General features: G+C 50.9%; 1 protein-coding gene across 1 annotated transcript in view; it reads right to left on the bottom strand.

Moving 5' to 3' along the window:
* The window catches only part of LOC131565401 (zinc finger protein 345-like), a 29,486-nt gene extending 5,229 nt beyond the window's left edge, over nt 1–24,257 (bottom strand). The window contains 6 exon segments of the mRNA XM_058816268.1: nt 15,992–16,008; nt 16,010–16,950; nt 19,534–19,554; nt 23,074–23,229; nt 23,717–23,775; nt 24,188–24,257. Of these exon segments, the coding sequence (XP_058672251.1) occupies nt 15,992–16,008; nt 16,010–16,950; nt 19,534–19,554; nt 23,074–23,229; nt 23,717–23,775; nt 24,188–24,257 (1,264 nt within the window).
* Nucleotides 24,258–24,523: the final 266 nt, after the last annotated feature.

Genomic DNA, 24,523 nt, shown 5'->3' with positions numbered 1-24,523 from the left:
TGTCAGTTTAAGGCAGTGTTTCTGTATCATTACCCTGATCTAAATTTTCTTCTTAAATTGTAATTCTGACTTAGACTGTCCCCCAGGTTTGCCTTCAAACCAGAACAAAAGACAATGTGTGCACCCTTTGTTTTCTTCCCAGAACAGGATTTCCCATTCCCAAATCTTGATTGGATGGAGGAGGAGGCTGCAAGGAAGAGGAAGGAGCCCTGGGACACCCAGGCAGGTGAGGAGGAAGTCAGTGCCCTATTCCCCCTCTCTCCTGCTCCATCTCCCAGCCCAGCACAGACCCCTGGATGCAGGACAAACCCGGTGCCAACGCTGTCCTGCTGGAGATGAACTGGGGAGATCTCCTTCCCCTTCCTCCTGGCACAGAGGCAAATCCCATCCTCTCCTTGTCCTTCCTCCCTCAGACAAAAGGCTGAGGATGGAGATCACAGAGGACAAATCTCCTTGGAAGAACCTCCTGGAAGAGGCAGTTTTGAGTGACTCCACAGTGCAGAATTACATTGGGGAGGAAAATCTACGGAGATTCCAAAGGAGGACGGGCTTCAAACACAACCCAGGGTGCTCTGAGGAGGAAAAACCCACCCTGTGTCAGAAAGGTGGACAGAGCTTTAGGCAGAGCTCAGAGCTAGTGGTCCATGAGCAGCTTCATGATGGGGAGAAGCCCCAGAAGTGCTTGGAGTATGGGAAGAGCTTCAGGCAGAGCAGCAGCCTGATGTGCCCTCAGATGATCCACACCGGGGAATGGCCCTACAAGTGTGGGGAATGTGGGAAAGGGTTCAGCTGCAGCTCTGCCCTCATTACCCACCTGCGCATCCACACTGGGCAGAAGCCCTACAAGCGTCCCGAGTGTGGGAAGGGGTTTCGGACCAGCTCCCATCTCCTGCGCCACCAGCAGATTCACACAGAGCAGAGGCCCTTCCACTGCCCTGACTGTGGGAAGTTCTACAAGCAAAACTCCCACCTCGTCACCCACCGGCGCGTCCACACTGGGGAGAGGCGCTACGAGTGTCCAACCTGTGGGAAGAGGTTTCAGAGCAGCTCCAATCTCCTCCTGCACGAGCGGATTCACGCGGATGAGAGGCCCTTCCGCTGCCCTGACTGCGGGAAGGGCTTCAAGCAAAACTCCACCTTCATCATCCACCGGCGCATCCACGCTGGGGAGGGGCCCTTCGAGTGTCCCCAGTGTGGGAAGAGCTTCACCAGCAGCTCTCACTTTACAAGACACCAAGGGAGCCACCAGTAAAGGACGGCCAGCCAATGCCCCAAGTGCAGGAGGAGCTTCATGCACCACTCCAGCTTCATCCCCCATGGGAGAACCCACATTGGGAAAAACCCTGGTGATCCATGTTCCCCATGATCCATGTTGGGAAGACACTCGTTGCTTTTCCTGCCCCTGCGAGTGACATGATGTGGCATTGAAAAACATGAGGGTCTGGCAATGGCTGTGTCATTACATTTACTCCCACCTCAGAACATTTCCAGGTGCAGAAAAGGGACACTCCCTCTCTCTTTCTGTCTCACTGAGAAGAAAGCTGTCCTTTCCAGGCAGGAGGAAATACATTACTGGAAAGAGCCAGGCAGTTCTGTTGTAGTCTTCACTATAAATACTTATTCTAATCTCTTCCGTTTTCAATATTCTTTTGTTCCTGTTTATTCCTTATCTTGTTGCTGTTCCCAATAAATTGTTCTTATCCCAGCCTGGGATCTTTGCCTTTTGTTCTTTCCACAAGAGGTGGGAGGGCAGGGAGGGCAGCGCGGTTTTAGCAGGAGCAGGAAATTGGGGAATCCCATTCCTGAACCCCGGCCCATGGAAACCAGCATCCCAGCTGGTCCCAGCCCTGGCGGCCATGGCAACAGCCTTGGGAGCGGGTCCCTGGCTGGGGCTGTGGGAACCTCTTCCCTCTGGTGCCCAGGGACAGGAGTGGATGGAACGGCTGCAGCTGAGTTGGGGCAGGCTCAGGTTGGATGTCAGGAAAAGGATTTTGCCCAGAGGCTGCTGAGGCCCTGCCCAGGCTCCCCAGGGAAGGGTCCCAGCTCCAGGGCTCTCTGAGCTCCAGCAGCGTTTGGACAGCACTGCCAGGCCCAGGCTGGCATTGTTGGGGTGTCCTGTGCAGGGCCAGCAGTTGGACTGGAGGATCCTGATGGGTCCCTCCCAGCTCAGCCAATTCTGTGGTTCTGGGATCCCGTGAGCCTGGGAATGGGGGCTGCCAATGGTTGCCATGGCAACGGGCTGTGGCTGCAGGCCTGAGCTGGTGTCCATGGCAACCACCCCATCATGGGGTCTCCATGGAGCTGCCATGGAAACTGACCATAGCAACAGGGGGCTGGTGATGGTTGCCATGGAAACTGACCATAGCAACAGGGGGCTGGTGATGGTTGCCTGCTAAGGATCAGATTTGTCACAGGCCCTCAGAGAGGTTCCATGGGGACTTTCCAAGAGTCTACAGGCTGTTCCAGAGCTGGAATGTCACAGGCACAGACAGGGGCTCCATGGAGACCTCCCAGGGCTTTCTGGGGATGGTAAAGAGCCGTGTGGTCAGAGGCAGTCACAGCCATTCCATGGTGACATCCCAGGGGGACTGTGGGCTGCAAAGGCACCGGTCTGTCACAGGCACTCACGGGGGCTCCACGGTGACATCCCAGGAGTCTCCAGGCTGCCAAAGAGCCCGGATGTCCCAGACACTCACAGGGGTTCCTGTCATGGGCACAGTGGGAGCTTCAGGTAAAAGCTTTATTTCTTTATTGGAAAAACTCCTGCTAAATCATGAGGTGGAGAAATCACACCCAACAGCCACCATGGTTCCTCAAACCCCTGTAGGGCCCCTAGACTTCTAAAATTCCTTCAAAGAGAGGAGACTGGGAGTGGCTGGATCCAATCCCAGCCCAAGAATTTGTCAAAGGTGTAAAACATTGAACAGGTGGAATTCAACTTTAACACAATTTGTCCCATAGGATTAATGATAGAATACCAGATTAATTTATATAAATATGTCTCTGGCTTATTCTGATCATGATCAGATGGAAAGATCACCAGCACAGTTATTTAATCCACAGTTCAGGAGCTATAACTATTATTAGAATATAGTGCTCTAGGCAGCAGTTTTGAAGTCAGCAGGGCCTTGCTGGAGTTGCTGCAGCCCACTGCAGGCAGAGTCTCCTGCTCCAGCAGGAACTGCCTTTCCTGTGCCATCAGCAGGGCAGGTCCCTCTGCAGGAAAAGCCGCAGGCCAGCCCCAGCACAGGGAAGGGCTCGGGCACAAGGGCACAGTGCCGTGCTGGGAGCTGTGCCAGGGAGAGCCTGAGGCACCAAAGGCACCTTGGCAGCAGCAGCTGCTTGCAGGCCATGGCCAGAAGCCTCCCTTGGCAGCCCGGCCTGGTGGCCACCACTGCAGAGCTGCTGCCTCAGGGCTCATTCCTGGCTGGGCTCTGAAAAGCCACTTCTGCCCCAGGAGCCTGACTGGGAAGCCATTTGCCCCAGCACCTTGGGGACAAGATATTGATGACAAAACTCTTCATGGCAGCAGAGCCAAGGCAGGGGCAGAGGAAAAGGCAGAGCCAGGCCCAGGGGACAGGGCTGCCGTGGTGATGGCTGTGAGGTCACTGCCCCTGCAGCAGCCTGGCTGCCCTCAGCAGACATTCTGGCCAGAAGCGTTGTGAGGGCACCCAGCACATCAGAGAACCCACACTACAGGAATTCTGTCCCTGAGGATGAGAGGGTTTCACTGGGTCAGGCTGCACAAAGTTCCTGCTCTTGGACAATTTCTGGGATGGGGAATCCACTTCTCTGGAAAATCAGCTGCAGTTTCGAGCCACCCTCATACTTGTAAATTATTTCCTCCTTCTAAGATATATAAATCCACACTCATTCAATTTAAAGATATTGGCCCCTCTTCTGTCATTCCAAGATTGTGGAGAAAATAACTTTGATCACTATTTTTCCATTTTCTCAGACCTTGGAGAAGACACAAAAATCTCCCAGGATGCGCTTTGGAGGCCTCATCACAAAATCAGCTGGTAGAAGGTGATGGCTCTGGGCTCAGTGCTGTGGAGACTGAGGGTAGAATAGGAGTAGCCCGGGAGGGATGGAAGGGTGGTTTCAGAGAGGCTGGAGCTTTTTTTTCATAGTAGGAATGAGCCTGAATAAGACATAATAGCACCAAGGGCAGCTGGGCAGGTCCAGCCTGGGCAGCAGCAGAAAGGAATTTCCTTGCCAGGGCAGGGCTGTGGTGCAGCACGTCCCCAGCAGGAGCCTGGAGCAGCCCCAGGCTCTGTGTGGGCAGGCAGGGGCAGGCAGGAGGCAGAGCTGTCAGCAAAGGAAGGGCCCAGCCAGGTGGGGCAGCCGGGGGATGCTGACAGCCTGCAGGGACAGAGGTGCAGGTTTGCTCAGCATCAGAGACACCTTTCCCTTGCTTGTCCCCAGCTGCCATCACTGCAACGAGTGTGCTGCTCTTCCTGGAACCTGGGGACACTTTCTCAGTCCTGTCCCTCAGATGAATCTATTTATATTTTGGGAAATTTCAGTGTTTCAATTACTTTTTGAATTCTTCAGAAATTTTTGAGCACACTCGGAGGGACTGAGTCGGATGCAAAATGCACCAAAGCCCCAGAGGGTCATTAAAGTCCCTGTGCTGTGTCTGTGCTGCTGAGCTGGGCCGGGCTCCTGGCCCAGAGGCAGCTCCTGGCAAGGGCAGCGCTGCAGAGAGACAGCTCTGGCCCGGAGCAGCTCCTGTGCACAGCCCAGCAGGGCTGGGACGCTGCCAGGGCCCCTCAGGGACACCAGCAGGGCACAGACAGAGCTCACAGGGGCTCAGCACTGGCAGGGGCTGTGGCATGTCCCTGAGGGGGCTGTGTCACAGCAGCACCTCTGGGGCTGTGTCACAGAGGCACAGAGCAGCTGCGATGCCAGCAAGGGGCTGTGTGACAGCACAGAGTGGGCTGTGTGAGGTCACAGATTGGGCTATGGCATCACAGAGTTTGTTGTGTGAGGTCATTGAGCAGCTGTAGCATCACGGAGTGGATTCTGTGCTATCCAGAGCAGGTTGTGACATCATGGCATGGCTGTATGACATCATAGAGCTGGCTGTGAGGTCAGAGTGTGTGCTGTGACATTACAGAATGGCAGTATGACATCGAAGAGAGGGTTTTGTGACATCACTGAGACTGTTGTAACATCACACAACTGCCTGTGACAATAAAGAGTAGGGTGTGAGGCCACAGAGCAGATCCTGCCATCATAGAGGGTGTCTCTGTGACATCAGAGAGTGGGTTGTGACATCACTGGGTGGCTGTGTAACATCACAGAGCAGGCTGTGACAACACAGAACAGACAGTGACATCACAGGGTGCCTTTTTGACATCACAGTGTCTTCTGTGACATCACAGTGCAGCTGCATGACATTCTAGGGTGACATCCCAGATTTGGTTCTGTGGCATCACAAGCGGGATGTGTGACATCCCAGAGTGGGCTGTGACATCATTGGTGTCTATGTGACATTGCAAAAGAGCTGTGTGTCATCATAAGGGACTGTGTGACATCACAGGGGCTGTGTGAGGGCACTGGGGAGGTCACTCTGCCCTGGCCCCCCTCACAGTTCCCCCCAGAGCAGTCCAACCCTGCTCGTGCACAGCGGGGTCCCCTGTCCCCCCGGGTCCCCCCGCCCCCGGCCCCGCAGCCTCCCCCAGAGGATGTTCCACGAGATCGACCCCAGAGCCTGACACGGGGATGGGGGACTGGAGCCCTGGGGGTGGCACAGGGGGACAGGGACCCCCCGGCAGCGTCCCCGTGTCCCCCAGGGCCAGAGCCTGGGCCAGGGCTCCTTCACACTGCTACCAACGAGGCCATGATAGCACTGAAAAAATCCCCAGCAGGGATCAGCAAAAACCAAATTTAATATTAAGGGACAGCAGCACAAAGTTCCTTGGCAAGAGTCACTCTGCTCCTGACTGGACACTTCAGGCACACCAGGGAAACAAAGTAACAACAAAACCAAAGTTAATCCAGGCAATCAAACCAGAAATGAACTGAGAACTGTCCCTGTGTTTGTGTATGACACAAGGGCAGCGAGGGCAAGGATAAAAGGACTACAGCCTAAAAGCTTAATAGAGCTCAAACCTAACAGAATTTAACTTGCACCTTAACCTTAAGTGATACCTTCAACCTCGAAATTTGGCAGAAGAACACTACTTAACAGTATTTAACCTAACTTATAACTTATGACTTAACAATTTAAAACAGGAATACCACTTTAAAAAAATTAGGTAATAACTTAAAATAAATTTTATATCTTAGCAAAAGAACAGCTCTTAGCAGCATTTAACTTAGCTTTGAGCTTGTGACAAAACCTTACTTACTGATATCTGGATATCTGACTGACTCAGCTATCCAAGGGATGCCAACCCCTCAGAGAGCAGCATTTCTGCCACATTTCCCCAGCACAGGCACTCGTGTGCGCACACAGACACAAAGAGTCAGTGCAAGGCACCTGTGAGCAATTCCCCTGAGGGCAGGCAATGCTCACTGTGGATCCTTTGGCATCTCCCCAGCAAAAGGGCAAAGGGCCGAGCCTGGAGGAGTGGGGGGATCGGCCCAGGCTCTGTGGTTGTTCAGAATCCCCAAGTGCGGCAAACGGGAGAGTTCCCGGCTGGGAGAGGCCCCACTCAGAGGGAGTGGCTGGCCCAGGAGAGCTCCAAGGGCTCCTTTTGGAGCGCTGTTTGCAGGGCCCCAAGAGAGGGGCTTCAGTCCCAGCAATGGTTCATCCTGGCCGCACTTGGCATCAGCAGCTTTCTTTGGCAGTGTGAGAACAGGGATGTTGTGCCGCTCAGGGAACACAAACAGGTCCCAGGGCTGCTGCTAAAGGAACCAGGAGCTGGTTGGGCAGCAGCAGTGCCTGTAGCAGACAGTGTTTGTGATGAGCTGCAGAGGAGCTGAGCCCAGGGGCTGTTGGCCAAGGCCGAGGCCCAGGGAGCATTTCTCAGCTGGCAGGGCGGCCTGAGAAGGGAAGGGGGAATGCAGCAGCACAGGGCCCATGGAACCAAGGGACCATTGTGACCCTGTGGGGCCCTGTAAGACCAAGGGACCATTGTGACACTGTGGGGCCCTGTGAGGTCAAGGGACCATGGTGACACTGTGGGGCCCTGTCAGACCAAAGAGCCAGTGTGACACTGTGGGGCCCTGTGACATCAAGGGACCATTGTGACACTGTGGGGCACCATGGAATCATGGAGAGCACTGTGACATTGCTGGGATTCATGGAAACATGGAGACCATTGTGACACTATGAGGCTTGGTGGAATAAAAAAACCATTGGGACACTGTGAGGCCTCATGGAACCAGTAAGACCATGAGGAAGTCCATTGTGATACTATGGACCTCCTCATGGTGGCCCTGGGAGGACTATTGTGATACTGTGGGGCCTCATGAAACCAAGAGGCCTTTGTGACACTGCAGGGCTGCATGGAACCAAAGCTCCAGGGCAATAGAGTGGCCTCCTGTCATCAATGGTCCATTGTGACACTGTGAAGCCAGAGGAGACCATTGTGACACAGCAAAGCCCCAGGGTACAAAGGTCCATTGTGACATTGCAGACCTCATGGAACAGAGGAGTCCCATGACATTGTGGGGCCTGGGGAACCATGGAGACCATTGTGACACTGCAAGGGCTCAGGGAGTCCTTGGGACCGTTGTGACACTGTGGGCCTTATGACACCTAGGGGCCACTGTGACATTGTGGGACCCCATGGAACCTAGGGGCCATTGTGGCACTGCAGGTCTTCTTGTAATCAAGGGGCCACTGTGACACTGCTGGAACCCATGGAATCAAGTCACCATTCTGACACTGCGGGGCCCCATGGATCCAAGGCACCGTTGTGACATTATGGAGCCCCATAAAACCAAGGGAACACAGAACAGCTCTGGCTGGTTTGGCTTCCCATGGACTGCCTGACTGATCTAAGTGACCTTTGCATGTTGAGGGTCACTTCTCATCTGCTGCTAAAACGCTGGGGCTCTGTGCTTTCCTTCCCAATGGAAAAGAACTGTCCTTCTGCTCCTGGCACCCATGGCCAGAATTGGGATTTCACCTCCAAATTTCCTTATATCTCGAGATTGTTCCCATAGGAATATTGTCAGGACAAATCTGACTGGCAGTGGTTTCACAATAGTCACTTCTCATCTGTCCCCAAAACACTGAGGGAGGGTCCATGCTCTCCTTCCCATGGGAAAGAACTGTCCTGCCTCTCCAGGTGCCCATGGCCGAGATTGGGTTTCCACCTCCAAAATTCCCTAAATTCAAAGACTGCTCCCAAAAAAAAGTGCCATTCCTGACACGTCTGGCTGGATTTGGCCTACTGAGGTTCTCATCTGCCTTTCAAACCTTGGAGCTCTGTGCTTTCCTTCCTATGGAAAAGAACTGTCCTTCTGAAACAGGTGGCCATGGCCACAAATGGGATTTCACTTCCAGCATTCCCTGTAGTGACAGACTGGAGGAGATTGTTGGCTCTAAGCATTTTGTGTGGGGGGGAGGAAGGGACAGGTCCAGCCTTGCCCTGCTCTGCCCTTGTGGGATCTCAGCACCTCAGGAGGAGGTGCAGAGTGGCCGAGACCACCCTTGGGGGGCTCGGGAGTCCTGGAATGTTGCCAGAAGTGTCTGGTGGCTGGACTTTGATCCTACACAGGAGACGACACCTGTATGAGGATGGGAGGATTTCACTGGGTGTATGGTGAAGGGATAAGTTAATTAGAGTGTAAGACACAGGGTTTAAGATTTCTGTACAGAGGGGTCTAAAGAAGTAAGATGGAGGAATTGGGGCGTGTCCTCTTCTTTTTCTTCTTGGCCTCCATCTTCTGTGGTGGTGGTGGCACTTTGGGATTGGTTATTACTAGAAGTGCACCGGTTAATAAGGGTAAAAGGTATTGGGGAAAAATAATAAATATTGTGTAAGTAACTTCGTGTATAAAGATAGGTGACCGCCCCGGGGGCTCGCAGTGTGCCCATGGCTGACTTGCTGTGCAGACCTCTGTTGGGCCGAAAAAAAATCTTTTAGATAAACAATTAATAAACACCAAGACCGAGAAAAGATCAGAAGTCTCTTCTCGTCCTTTGAAGCGTTGGCTCTCCAAGGCCATCCCTGGGCCTTTCCAGGCCACCTAAACAGCCGAGAAACCGACATGCCCTGTGACCCCAATCCCCCCAGAGCCTCCATCCCAGCCCAGCAGTGTCTGCCAGTCCCTGGCACAGCACAGGCAATGCTCCACAGCCACCTCTGCAGCCCCAGCCCAGCTCCTGAGGGACCAAATGAGCCCAAGGCCCACCTGGGGGAAGGGCCCAGCAACACCAAGGGGTATTGAAGGCTGACCACAAGGCAAGCACACATCTTGACCCTGCCTCCTCTTGGAATTTCCATCTGAACAATGCTGGAATCCAGGAGTTGGTAGCTGTGTGTGTGCTTCTCTGTATCTTTTTTGTCTTTCTCTCTTTTTAATTCACGCTTCTTGTAAAATTTGAGTAACTTAAAATTGATCAAGCTAAGAGTTTGTGAAGGTGAATGGGCCAAGTCAGTGCTTTGAGAATTGGTTTTTGTTGATTGAATGTCATACTAAACCTTTTGCCAAAGTTTCTCTGATTTTTCTAAAGTTCCCAGTAAAGGCTGTTTTGTTCCTTTGAACTCCCAGCCACATTCCACACTCCATTTCCCAGTTGCAGCCACTGGTGCCTCTGAGTTGTGCTGCCCCAGCCCCAGGGACGCTCTCCTTGTCTGCCCATTCCCCCACGGTCTCTGGGCAGGGATGGCCTCAGTGGGGGCTGCTGACATCCTCAGCACCTTGGAGGCTGCTGCTGAATTTTCCTGCTGCAGAGGCTTGTTCAGCCTTCAGCTCTTCAGTTCAGGAATTCAGTGTCCCAGGGCTCAGTAACATTCAGAACACCTTAACAAGCCAAGCCTCTGGGGATAATTTGATTTCAGTTTTCAAATCTTGTGTGGTTAATTAGGCAGATTTCAGAAGTGCATTCAAACTGAATATATTCTATTTTAAAAAACAGTGAGAAAAGATTTCTTAGGTCCCGTTAAGGTTTTTTTCCCTGTTAATAAGTTGATATGTGCAATCTTCAATTGACACTGAATCCAGGTACCTCCTCATGCAGTTTGAATAGATATGAAAATCAAGACCCTTCATGGCTGACAATCAATCAGACTCTGTCCCTACCCCCACCCCACCATTTCCCCCAATCCAAGGCCTGGCACTCAGAGCAGCCTTGTGCAAATCTGAGCTCCCTCCAGCCCAGGCTGCACCTGCAGCTTTCAGCTCCTTGGCTCCAACACCCGCCTGCTTTCCTTGGAGAAGGAGCTGCCCGAGACACAGAGGGATGTTCATTTCTTGTCAGCCAACAAAGCCAAGGGAAGGCACAGCTCCATGAAATGCAAAAGCCATTCCTCTGTGGGATATTAAATCCACTTTCCACAGCAGACAGCTTCAGAGCAATGGAAAACACCTTCTGTGCCCAGCACAGATCCCAAGGTCTCCCCAAACCCTCCCTGCCCCAATTCTGCCCAGATTTGCTCTTTGCACACTTGAGTCACAGGCTGAAGTCAGGAGCTCCCTCCATGGCCAGAGGGAGGAAAAGAGAGAAAGGGGATGAAGAGCTCTCCTGTGCAGAGCCAAGGTCCAAGTGCTCTGGGATGTCCCAGCACCATCTGACATGTCCACCATCTCCTAGAGATTTCCGTACAGCAACAGTTTCAGACAAAGACAAAAGAAAAGGTAATTCTGTGAGATATAAACACAATTAAGATGTTGACTAATATGATATTTATTTGAGCTTCAGAAATATTAGGCAATTCCCCAAAGTTCAAAGCATGAAACCAGTCAGCTGAAGGGCACTTGAATGACCAGAAAGCATTGGGAGGAGTGTTGAGGGTTTTTTGCAGGACAATGGACTATGCAACATATGCACAATCCAGCCTTCATAGAAACTGAGTAAGGTCTCTATGCCCTTGAAGGACACAAAAGGAGAAGAACATGCTCAGCAGCAGATGGTTTGGGATGCAAAGGCACACAAGAAAACCTGCAGCAAGATGCATGAAGAAGAAAGAGTAACTAAAATTAACTGAAATATCAAAATGCGTGCGTAAAAAGGATTTAATCAATCATGAATTAGCTTGAGGTGTGAACAATAGAGAACAGTATAAATATGGCTTGCTTTTTGTAATAAATTGGTTTCCCTTATCATATTAATCATGGTGTGATGTCCCATTAATGATCCTCTGCACCTGGGGACCACAAATGCATGCAAGCCTCCATCCCAAGAGACATTATGAATTCAAAAAACATGGCCATTAACTGCTTTATACCAACACAGAGTAATGGCAACCAAAATGCAGTCAGACCAGGGTTTTTTCCACTCTCTCTCAAGCCCCACACGTTGGGCACCAAATTTTGTCCTGGTTTAGGGCAAATTTGGGAGAAAACCTCCAAAGGGGCCCCTCCAGAAAGCAAACCCAAACAGTCCCTCCCCACAACTGGGTCAGGAAGGATTCCCTGGAGAGAAGTGGAAAGAACCTGTTTATTTAACAGGCAAAGCACCCCCAGCACACAAAATGAACAATACCAGGTGATACCACTCTTTCACCACTCTGAAAAAGATGACAAGTTCAGAAAGTCTCTCTTGGGGTGGTCGCTCTGTTCTCAGTCCCTCCGGTGCGGGAGTAGCTGCTACAGCCACAAGGTGCAAACTCTCAGTGTTTCCCAGGTCCCAGTCCAGAGCAGGTTTGAGTGGTTCCAAAAAAGGGAAAGGAAAAACAGTCCAGGGAAAAATTCGGAGTGCTTAGCTAAAGTAAGTAATGAGCAGAAACAAAAGCAAGAGCAAATCAAAAAGCCAAGCAAAAAGCAAAAGCAGCACCATGTACTGCCCTGTCTCTGTGTCCCGCCAGCCATGGGGGAGCAGCTGATAACAAAACCAAAACAAAACTTCGCTCTTCAGAGCCAGTCTTGAAGGCACAGAACAAAATATCCAGCATAAGCAGAACACATGGATGGGGATACAAGCATCTTAACGTCACCGTAGGACAGTCCTGCACCCAAAATTCTGTCCTGCACCCACTGCTGCATCCTGAGTCCTGTCCTGCACCCCGAGCCCCATCCTGTACCCAAATTCTGTACTGTCCCATACCCCAAACTCAAAGCTGCCCCCAAACCCCAACCCCACCCCTCATTCATCACCACATTCCTGTTCCACACCTTCTCTTCAACTCCTCCCCCTCTCCCACCCCTGTCCCACCCCCAAATTTATCCCCTGTCCCTGATCCCCTCCCTGTTCCCTCCCCAACCCAGTCCTTCCCCATAAGTGGTGGGCAGCAGCAGTGGCAGCTGGTGGGGGCCGGTGGAGTTGGAAGTGCTGCAGCCCCTGAGCCTCCTCGCCCTGGACACGCTCCAGAAGTGCATCTTCAGCTATGAGACCCACTGCCAGGAGTGAGTGTCACCTGTCCCCATTGATCATCTGTAAGAGACACTCTGAGGTTTCCCTCAGCTGCCTCACGACCACTGTGATGGACGGAGACTGAAGCCCCCTCCCAAGGGCTGAGACTGAGACCCCTATAACTCTAACACAGGGGGCTGGCCGGACTGAAGCCAGATGTTTGCCAAGTGTTGCCTGCAGGTGTGTTCCCTGGACCAAGAAAGCAATTGGTCTCACTCACTGCTGAGAACATGGACTGTCTGTAAACTTACCTGTTCCCTCTCGGTGGTTTCAATAGACTTACCTGTTCCCCGCCTTGGTGGAGGACTATAATAGAACCAAGACTTTGAGATTCTCCCTGACGTGACAAGACGGATCTATTGGCTGGACCATGAGGGTTTCATCTCTCCATTGGCAGCTATTCCTCCCCTCTTTCTCTCTCTCTCTCTCTCTCTCTCTCTCTCTCTCTCTCTCTCTATTCTTTATTCTCCTTTCTAATCCTTCTATCACATCTGCTGTGGGCACTCAATTAAAGGTGCATTTGTTTTGATTAATACCAAAATCCCCTTCTGTGTTGCTTTTGCACTCAGATCAGTTAACGAACCATCATGACCCCCGCTTGTACGAGCAGATCATGACACCATCCTGGTGGCCCTGGTGACCCTACCATTGTCCCTGCTGGCCATCCTGGTGGCTGTGCTGGCTCTGCCATGGTCCCCACTGGCCATCCTGTCCAATCACTGTCCCTGTTGGCCATTCTGGTGGCCCCAATGGTCCTGCTATCATCCATGCTGGTGGCCACAGTGTCCCCACATCGTCCCTGGTACAGGCAGCCCAGCAAGTACATCCTGCTGCTCACCAAGGTGGGGCTGGGGTGGTGGCCATGGGGCATGAAAGTGGTCAAGAGAGTGGTGGTGGCCATGGAAGGATTGACCATAGAGGCCAGTAGGATGCTGGTGGCCATGGGAGGCTTGGACATAGACTGGTGGCTACAGGGGAACAGTGGTGGCCATGGGCAGCATTGACCATAGAGCTGGTGGCCAGTGGGATGAAGGTGCCATAGGGTGGTGGCCATGGATGGGATTTGGCCCCAGGTGGCCACAGACTGGTGGCCCCAGTGGCCCGTGGCTCATCTTGCCCCTGCAGGACAAGAATGGCCGCACCCTGTTGGACGAGGACATTGCGGCTGAGGCTGACACCTTCATGTGTGAGGGTGAGCATGAGCTCCCAGGTGCCACTGGGGAGGAGCCACTCCAGTGTCCCCTCACTCACCCAGTGTCCCCACAGGCCATGACACCACGGCCAGTGGCCTGGCATGGCTCTTCTACAACCTGGCCAGCCATCCTGAGCACCAGGAGCGATGCCGCCAGCACGTCCAGGAGCTCCTGGCTGGCCGGGACACTGCAGACATTGAATGGTGAGATGTTCCCAGGGCCACCCCGGTCATGTGGCTTGGGGACACGATGCCACCCCCGCTTGTCCCCAGGGACGACCTGTCCCAGCTGCCCTTCACCACCATGTGCATCAAGGAGAGCCTGCGGCTGCACCCTCCTGTCACTGCTGTGTCCCGGCGCTGCACCGAGGACATCCCCCTGTGTGATGGCCGTGTCATCCCCAAGGGTATGGCATGGCCAGGGTGTCCCAGTGTCACCACCCACCCTCATCTGCTGTCCCTAAAGTGGCCATTCCCATCCCACCAGGGGTCATCTGCCTGATGAGCATCTACAGGACACACCACAACCCAGATCTCTGGCCCAAGCCTGAGGTAGGGCCGCCCTATGAGGTGTCCCTGTCACCATGGTGGTGACAGCTGTGTCCCCTCGGTGTGACTGTGTCGGTGTCACCCCAGGTGTTCAGTCCTCTGAGGTTCAGTCTGGAGAACAGCAAGGAACGGTCCCCGTCGTCCTTCATCCCCTTCTCTGCTGGCCCCAGGTATGTGCTGGAGTGGGGACAGGAGTGTCCCCAAATGTCACCCCTGTCCCTGGCTGGGTTCACAGTGGGGTGACAATGGGGAGGAGCAGGGAATAAATGGCAGCATGAAAGGGACAGTATCATGGTGGTGGTGGGGATGTGTTGTCCTTGGCCATGGGACACCCCATGGCATGGACATGTCAACCCATGGACTTGTCTCTAGGCCACTTGTGTCACCATCCATGGCCATGTCCCCCATTTCCGCATCCATGGCCATAGAGCCCCAAGTCACCATCTCTATCTGTGACACCCCCCATGCCAAATATCGCCATCCACAGCCATGTCCTTGTCCCCATCCCCACCACATCCCCACCCAGGTCCTTGTCCCCATCCCCACCATGTCCCCACCCACGTCCTTGTCCCCATCCCTACCATGTCCCCACTCATGTCCCACAATGTCACCATCCATGTCTTAGTTGAATGTCTTTATATTTACCCCAATGTTGGGTGAAGGATAATGAAAAATGAAAGAAAATAAAGGCCAAAATAAAAGCATTTATGTGTCCATGCTGGCTGAGTACCCGTGTGCCTGGGCTGGTAGAAAGGACCTTTTCTAGAAAGATTTCCACTCCATTGTCTCCAAAATCCTGGGTTTTGCCCCAGTCAATCACCATTTGGCTGGGGAAGATGCTGGTGGGCCAGAGAGAATTAGAATCATGGAATGATTCAGGTTGGAAAAGACCTCCAACACCATTTGGAATTCTGGATGCCACTCGAAGCAATGACTGGATGCAAAAGGTGAGACTGTTTTGGGGTTGAAAGTAAAAAACTGTGCTGTCCACTATGAAATTCTGATGTCTGTTTGCATCCCAATGGATTTTTCTCCGGCCGTGTCCAAGTGCCCAAGGAGAACCAGGAAGATGTGGGGACCACCAGCCACGTGTCTTCCCAACATGGATGACCAGGATCATGGATGACCAAGTCTCTGCCCAGCGAGGGTGACTGTGGACCATCCAGTGGGGGTCCCCAATGGGGGATGGAGTTGAAGCAGCGCTCAAAGCTCTTCCTGTCACTGTAGGACACAAAACAACATGAGCGCACACACTGCTGCTCTCAAGGGAAAGAAAAGGGAAGTTTATTTCCTGACTCCAACATTTATAGTTTTCTAAAAGCGACCGTGGATTGGAGGGTGAAAGTGCCACCTCTCCAATGACACTGGACAAACTAACAGTCCATCATATTTTTCTTCTTCTATAAAAGAATGCCAAACAAGAAGTTATTTACAGAAAGTGTTTGAGAAAGTTTGCTACAAGAATGTAAACATTAGAAGGCTCAGAAAATCTTTAAAAATCAAGGCAACATTCTTCCTGCACACAGGGCACTTGTTGGGCATCCCTTACTGCTGCCTCCCTTGGTGTTGGGTCACGGCAGAGTTCTGGGAGAAGCTCTTCCCACACTTGGGACACTGTCAGGGCCTCTCCCCCGTGTGGATCCACTGGTGGGTGATGAGGGTGGAGTTTTTCTAAAAGCCCTTCCTGCAGTCAGGGCAGAAGAAGGGCCTCTATTCTGTGTGAATCTGCTGATGCTTGAGGAGACGGTATCGGCTCTGAAACCTCTCCCCACACTCAGAACACTCATAGTCTCTCCCCAGTGTGGATTCTCTGGTGGGCAATCAGCCTAGAGTTCTGCCTGAAGCATTTCCCACATTCCCCACGCCTGTAAGGCCTCTCCCTGGTATGGATCGTCTGGTGCAGAATCAGCCTAGTGCTCTTACTGAAGCTTTTCCCACATTCCCCACACCTGTAAGGCCTCTCCCCAGTGTGGATCCTCTGGTGGACACTCAGGCCGGAGGGGTCGATGAAGCTTTTCCCACATTCCCTGCACTTATAGGGCCTCTCCCCAGTGTGGATCCTCTGGTGGGCATTCAGATGGCAGCTCTGCCTAAAGCTTTTCCCACATTCCCTGCACTTGTAGGGCCTCTCCCCAGTGTGGATCCTCTGGTGCAGAATCAGGCTGGAGTTCTCAATGAAGCTCTTCCCACACTCTGAGCACGTGTAGGGGCATTCCCCAGTGTGCATTGTCTGGTGGATGATCAGGCAGGAGCTGTCACGGAAGCCCTTCCCACATTCCCCACACACAAAGGTTCGTATCCCAGTGTGGATCATCTGGTGGAGTTTCAAGCTGGAGCTCCTCCTGAAGCCCTTCCCACATTCTCCACATTTATAGGGCCGTTCATTGTTGTGGATCCTCTGGTGGGCGATCAGGTTGGAGTTGATCCTGAAGCTCTTCCCACATTCCCCACACTTGTGGGGCTGTTCATTGGTGTGGATCCTCTGGTGGGCGATCAGGTGGGAGCTGATCCTGAAGCTCTTCCCACATTCCCCACACTTGTGGGGCTGTTCATTGGTGTGGATCCTCTGGTGGGCGATCAGGTGGGAGCTGATCCTGAAGCTCTTCCCACATTCCCCACACTCATAGGGCCGTTCCCTGGTGTGGGTCCTCTGGTGGATGAGCAGGTGGTCGGTCCTGCCGAAACTCTTCCCACATTCCAAGCACTGGTGGGGCTTCTTGCCATCATCAAGCTGCTCATGGACCACCACCTCAGTGCTCTGGCCAGATCTCTGGCTGCCTTCCTGGCACAGGCTGGGTCTTTCCTCCTCGGAGCACCCTGGGCTGGGTTTGCAGCCCCTCCTCCTGAGGGATCTCCGGGGCTTTTCCTCCCCGGTAGATTCCTGTGCCCTGGAGCCGCTCAAAAAGGCCTCTTCCACCAGGTTCTGCTGTGGGCATTTGTCCTCCCTGGTCTCCATCCTCAGCTCCTTCCCTGGGGGAGGAAGGACAAGGAGAGGATGGGATTTGCCTCCGTGCCACAGGGAAGGGGAAGGAGATCCCCCCAGTGCATCCCTGGCTGGACAGCATCAGCAGTGGGGCTGTACTGCAGCCGGGGCCGTGCTGGGCTGGGAGATGGAGCAGGAGAGAGGGGAAAAGGGGCACCGACTTCCTCCTCACCTGCCTCAGTGCCCTGGGGCATCTTCCTCTTCCTCACAGCCTTCTCCATCCAGATGAGGTTTGGGAATGGGAAATCCTGATTTGGGGGAAAAACAAGATGTGAGTGCATTGCCTTTGGAAGTCCCACTGGCCAAGTCCACCTCTAGAAGTCACCGGGTGTCTGGTGGCCAGAAATACCTCCAAAAATCAAGGAGTCCAAAAACCTCTCCCAGGAGTTCTGTGTTTCCAGTGTCCTCACTTTGGGGTTATGGGGGTCCCTCTTCTCAGAGCTGCTGGGGAGGCTGTGGGGCCTGGGCATTCCCCCTCTCCCGGGTCCTGTTTACACAGGCTGAGGGTCTTTTGGGGGTCCCAGGGGTGAAATTATGATGCTCGTATCCCCATTTGCCTGAAATAGGCTTTGCACCTTTAACACTGGTTCTGAGAGCAGAGAGGGAGGAACAAGAAGCACAGAGTTTGTTTTCAGAACCTCTCTCACTCCTCCACATTCCTGCTCCTCTCTTGTCTGCAGATGGACAGACAGCGGGACAGAGCCCTCCTTTGCTTTTGGTTAGTTTGAGCTAGCAGAGGCAGAGAAGTTCCCTGGACTGTGGGTTTTGGTTTTTCCTTTTCTTTGGACCTGTCTAAACCTGCTCTGGACTGAACACCCAGAAAAGCACCAGGTGCTCACACCTGTGCCCCACTGGGGCTGGGCCACAGCATTTCCAGCACCAGAGAGACTCATAGGAGACTGATAAGAGACTGAACAAGCCAAGCTACAGCTCATGGAGGGACTTTGTGAGTTTGTCATCTCTTTTGGAGCAGCAAGAGATTTTATTGTTTAATACTGTTCATTTCTGGGGCTGGTGAGTGCTTTGCCTGTTCAATAAACAGTTTTTTCCACTTCTCTCAAAGAAAATATTTTTCCAGAACCAGCTGGAGGTGGGGCCACTTGACTTTGCTCTTCTACAGGAAACACCTTTAGAGTTTTTCCTCCCAAAATTGCCCTAAGCCAGGACATTGGCTTTGAAGGTCCCACTGGCCAAGTCCATCTCTAGAAGTCACCGGGTGTCTGGTGGCCAGAAATACCTCCAAAAATCAGGAATTCCAAAAACCTCTCCCAGGAGTGCCCCATTTCCAGTGTCCTTATTGTGGGGTTATGGGGGTCCCTCTTCTCACAGCTGCTGGGGGGCCCGTGGGTCCTGGGCATTCCCCCTCTCCCGGGTCCTGCTCAGGCATGCTGAGGGGGTTTTGGGGGTCCCAGGGCTCACCCTCCCCTGATTCTGTGGAAATTGTTTTTGTGGTTTGTGCCAATTGGGAATGGAATCAGCAAATGCTTCTATCTGCTGTGTCCAAAACAGACACAAAGAAAGGTTTTGAAACTTTCTGACCAAATAGACAAATAAAGCATCAAAATCAAAGAAGTATAGTAGAGCAAAAGAGATGAGGCAGCAAGACGACTGATGCTTAGAATAAAATAGAGGAAGTTGGGGTAAAGCTAAGAGATATTGCAACAAAGCAATTAAAAGCTTATGTATAATAACAAGCTTGATGTACTTGACAAAATCATGTAGCAGACACCACTGCAAGGCCTCCCTCCAGACAATCACAAGAAGGATAGCAATCAATGACCACCTAGAAATATTGTGAAATTACTGCTCCCAGCTTATTGATATTTGCTAATTTGGACTAACCGAGCACATTGGAAAATGCTTTGTAGGCTTAAAAACAGTATATATACTTTACTGAACTGTGTGTGCTATGAGTGGAGCAGTGACTCCCCAGCCACCCAGCGCTGCGTGCTTGCTTTAAAATAAAAGGTATAGAAGTAAAATTCACATTGGCTATTGAAATTTTACATCAGGTTTTCCAGGGTCCCCTTTCTCCAGCATCCCCCCACTCTAGGCACTCAGCGCTTCCCCTGCTCCCCTTTGCACTCCTGAGAGATCCAAAAGTATCCCCTTCATCAAATAAATTTAAAATACCTCTCTCAGTGACACCAAAATATATTTGGGACTCAACTCCTGTGAAAAACGCCAATCACTTGTTTATAAATTTTAAAAGTTTAATAGTAATAAAATGGTTCTAAAAACAGTAATACAATTAGAGTAATAATAATTTGGACGATTTGAATTAGGACAATACGAGATAACAAATAGAAAGAATTATGGATGTCCGGGTACCTTTTTCTGGGCAGCACGAGCCTGAAAAAGGGCACCTGTTAACAAAGATTAACCCTTAAAAACAATAACCCGTTGCACATTCATACACCTCATACATGATGCATAAATTCCATTCAAACACAGGATTCTGTCTGGCCATCATCAACTTCTTCCTTCTAATCTTAACAGCCCCTTTGAGGCGGGAAGAAGTTCGTTTCTTCTGGTAAGAGAGCAAAAAATTCTTTTTTCTGAAAGATTCAGGTGTCCTGTGGCTGCTATCTGATGCGAGTGCCTCATTCCTTTCTTTAAAAAAACCTCACTGACATAGTTCTTCTTTTAACTACAAAAGTTACCTTTTAATTACAAGACTACATTTATTATTAAACTGTTAATACAGCACTACTAATCAATATACCAAAATACATATGGTAAATGTGAAAATGCCTGTATTTTATGATTGACTTTTCGCAAATATTAAATGAATATTATATGTGTTGTGTTAGAAAGTAATGCTGTATTAATTCTCTTAAGTACCATGTTAAATATAGTTTTAGGTTATAAAAATTGTTAAAATAGAAACGATGCCATGTAGGATACTTTTTTAAAGAAAGGACTTCCAGCGAGATAGCAGCCACAGGACACCTGAATCTTTCAAGAGAAAAAGAATTTATTGCTCTCTTACCAGAAGAAATGAACTTCTTCCTGCCTCAAAGGTGCTGTTAGGATTCAGAGGAAGAAGCTGACACTGACCAGACAGAATCCTGTGTTTGAATGGAATTTATGCATCATGTATGAAGTGCATGAATATGCAATGGACTATTGTTTTTAAGGGTTAATCTTTGTTAGCGGGGGTCCTTTTTCGGGCTCATGCTGCCCAAAAAAGGTACCCAGAGGTCCGTAACTCTTTGTATTTGTTGTCTCGTATTGTCCTAATTCAAATTGTCCAAATTATTATTACTCTAATTGTATTACTATTTTTAGAAACATTTTATTACTACTAAACTTTTAAAATTTTTCACACACCATAAGCACACATACCTTTGCTTAAAACAATGCTTGCTTATTTCGAATACAATACCTGCTTGTAAGCCTTAAAACACCATACACAGAGCTCCATTCTTAAGCTTTAACCTTCCTAATATCTTGCTAGATAAACTTTCTGCAGCTTAGAGAGCTATTCAGACAAGCATTGATACACAGGCCATTGTTCTATTTGCCCTTTCTTTTTCTACAGTTTAAACAATTTTTCTGCTGACCTATCTCATGGCTGCGCTCTACTCACAGTTCTGCTGTCTCTGCGGCCTGCCTTTTGCAGCTTTCCCAAACCCCTCTGATTTTATGGATTCCCACAGTAAATATCTGCATAGAGCCATATAATATGCACTTTTCATAACTCCGGAATCGGCAAGGTCCAAACCCCAGCAAAATCCCCCTCTTCCCCCCCAAAACCCCTCCCGGAGCTGCCGCTTCCCCTTGGCGCTCACCTGCGGGACGCGGGGCAATGCGATGCTGCCGGGCCCAGCCGATCTGCGGGCTTGCCGTGGAACCCCGCAATGCTTCTTCCCCGGCTGCTGCTCCTCCTCGGGCTGCTCCCTCCGTGCTGCTCCTGTTCCTGCTCCTCCCCTTCCCCTCTCCCTCCCCTTCCTCCCGCTCCAATCCCGGATCCCCCATTCGCACCCCCTCTGTCCCACAGCCGCAGCAGCGCCGGCTCTGGGGTGTTGGGGAAGATGAAACAGGAAAGCCTTACAAATATGATTGTCTGGCAAAAGATTTTGAGAATATGGAAACTATAAGCGAGATTGAAATGAAAGCAAGCTATGAGATCCCTTAGTTACTGAACAACGGGAAAACAACGGTGTGGCCGCTGAAAGTAATCCCCTTTTGATGGAACAATTCCTTCTGCTTGCAGGCAGGTCCCAGGGTCAGAGCAGCCCCTACTGAAGGGGACCACAGAGGAGTTTTTAGGGTTTAAAATGTAGCACAGTATGGTAATGTAATGATTCTTATAGGTGGTATGAAAATGCTGTAGGATTTGTATCTTGTATTAGATTGGTTAGTGAGAATCAGAATATTCAACACAGAAGAAGATTAATTATATTGTAATGGGAACTTTGCTGTTTTAGCTCTTACCTCTCTTACTCTTGCTCTTACCTCTTGTCTCCTAGCTCTTGCCTTTGATGCTTTTACCCCTTTTACTCTCTTACGCTTTTGCTCTCTTACCTTCTCATCCTCTCTCCCCCTCTCTTCTCTCGGGCCTGCTCCAAGCTGTGGCTGCAGCTCCCAGCAGGGTCCTGCACCCAGGCCCTTTGCAATAAACCCCAAATCCCAGCAGTGCCCTGTGGAGAGTATTATTAATAATTGGTTAGCTGAGAAAGGCCATACTGACATAATGCCGCTGGTTAAGCTGAAGGAGAAAAGTCAGCAGTCAGCAAGCTAAAAGGAAAGGTCAGCAGTGACCTTGCTGCAACATGAGGAGAGGGAGTAGAGATTAGTCCTGAATATATCCTGAGAATATGTGAAAAGTATCAAAAGTAGAACCATAGGAATGCAGAAGTAGGCGTAGGTGCTGATATGTAACTGACCAATCCTGAGCTCAACTTTTGCAATATGTATGAAGCTCATTATTAACTGTATTTAACCCGCCGTACTGATCAATAAAATTGGGCCTATGATGATCAAATTGATGTCTGGGTCTCCTTCCATCGACAAATGGTGGAGAATGCGGGCATAACCGAATCTCTGCCCTTTTTCTCGGATTAAAAGAAAAAGTGATTACGCCATGGTCGAGGAAGTTGGGTTTGGGTCCTTGCAGCCGGGACGGTGCTGGAATTTGAAGCACCCTCGAGGTTCACAACGGTGACTTAAGCCAATACGTGCCGCCGGAGCCTGGAGAGCTGCAACAGCGCGCGCTGATTAATAGGTATGGATAGGCAAGCGGCATATGATTTATTCGCCCCATATTTAGAGAGGTGAGGGATAAAAGGGATAGATTTAAAAAAGGAGCTACCAGGGTTATTAGCCTATGGCCATGCTAAGGGTATCTTTTCTAATCCTCATACAGTTCATGAGCTAGCAGAGTGGAAGAAGTTTGGGGAAATATTGTGGGATACAGTGTTAGACGATGATAAGTCAGCAAAGAAATTCGGGAAGTTATGGCGGGTGGTGTATAACACGTTACTTCAGCAGGTCTCTGACAGAAAGGCAGCAGAAAGGGTGACAGAAGCTCATAAGAGGAATATAGGGTATGGTCGTGAGGATGATCCCCTGGCACCTTCTGTAACTAAGATACTTATGCCTAAGGGTCCCCATCAAAGTGGTGTGGAGGATTTTTCTATAGGCGCAGTGGAACCGTCTGCACCTTTCCTGTCAGAGGGGGAGGGCGAGTCGGATGGTGGGGGTAAGAGCAAACCAGCTTTGCCTCCGCCACCAGCTTCAGGCGGGTCGGATGGTGGGGGTGGGAGCAAGCCAGCTTCGCCTCCGCCGCCAGCCTTGCCTCCGTCGCTTCCCCTCAGCGAGCCGGCTCCGGTTACAGCTTCGGCAGGGGGGGGCCCATTCCCCCGCCCGAGCTGGCTCCAGCGGGGGGGCTGATTCCTCCCCGCAGGCCGGCTCCGCTCGAGCCGGCTCCGGTTTCACTGTCAGCTCCAGCGGGGGGGCCCCTGATTCCCCCGCGTGAGCCAGCCTCTGCTTCACTGCCTTCCCCGTGTGAAAACTCGGTGTCTGCACCGAAGCGCCAGCAGCATAGCACCCTTAAAGAGTCAGATCCCATCCCAGGGGCACACCGTGATCCATGGGGGGAGATGGCTAAACAGAGGAGGGAAGCTTGGGATTGCTTTGGCAAAAGAAGTAATGAAAATGGGGGATGGTGAAGCGGTAGAAATAGCTTCTAGTCTTGCATATCCGGTCACATACACACCACAGTATGATGCACAGGGGAACCTTACGCATAATATAGCAGAATATACTCCCTTAGATTGGAAGCTGTTAACTCAGCTACGTTCTACGGTTAGTCAGTTTGGAGTAAAAAGTGAACCTGTTAGGCAAATGCTAGATTATCTTTTTAATACTCAGGTTTTATGTCCTAATGATTTAAGAGGAATAGTTCGGTTGACATTCACTCAGCATCAGAGTTATTGTTTAATGCACATGACTCATTACATGGAGTGACAGTAGAGGAGCTGATGGGCTTAGAGGCATTTTTACGTACAGAGGCACAGATGATATCGGGAGAAGATAAACTTAGAGAGTCTATGTGGTTAGTGCGTGCTGCAATAGACATGGTTAAAGAGCCAGGAGGGTTACCGGCTTATATGGGCATTAAACAAGGTAGGGAAGAATCATTTGGAAATTTTATTGATAGAACAGCTACTGCTATAGATCGGGCTGGTGTTGCAGGGCGCTATTGAAGCAGTGTGCCTTGCAAAATAGCAATCCAGCAACCCAAAGAGTGTTAGCCACTTTAGGGGCAAATTGGGCTATTGAGGAAGCATTAGAGTGAATGGCATTAATGCCAACAGCTTCACAGGCATTTATAGTAGAAGCCTTAAAGGAATTAGGATTAGGGTTACAAAAGCAAGCAGAGTCTACTCAGAGTCAGTTGTTAGCTGCTCTTGCTCCTCTCCGAAGCGGCTCACTGGCAGTCACGTAAGGAGGCTCGAGACCATTTATCAAGTGTTACCGATGCGGCAATGAGGGACAGACACAAGTTGCCGCCGTGACATCGGAGACACCAGCAGCTGCCGTGACATCGCTGCTACCTCCTGTCTGCAACCCGCAACAACAGGGAGCCTCGGCTTGGACTTATCAGCAGCAGTAGACATCACACTAATGACGAATCGGCCTGAGAGGATGCCCACTGGAGTAAAGGGTCCTCTTATATTAAATGGACAAACATGTGGAGCATTATTGCTGGGACCTTCTTCTACAACTATGTTGGGATTATTTGTTTTGCCTGGTGTTATCGATGCGGACTTTACAGGGGAAATACAAATCATGGCTTACACCCTTTATCCTC

Source organism: Ammospiza caudacuta, chromosome 17 (genome assembly GCF_027887145.1).
Source record: "Ammospiza caudacuta isolate bAmmCau1 chromosome 17, bAmmCau1.pri, whole genome shotgun sequence".
In the NCBI taxonomy this organism is placed as follows: domain Eukaryota; kingdom Metazoa; phylum Chordata; class Aves; order Passeriformes; family Passerellidae; genus Ammospiza; species Ammospiza caudacuta.
Note: the sequence above shows the minus strand (reverse complement) of the source record. Positions and strands in the feature narration are given on the sequence as shown.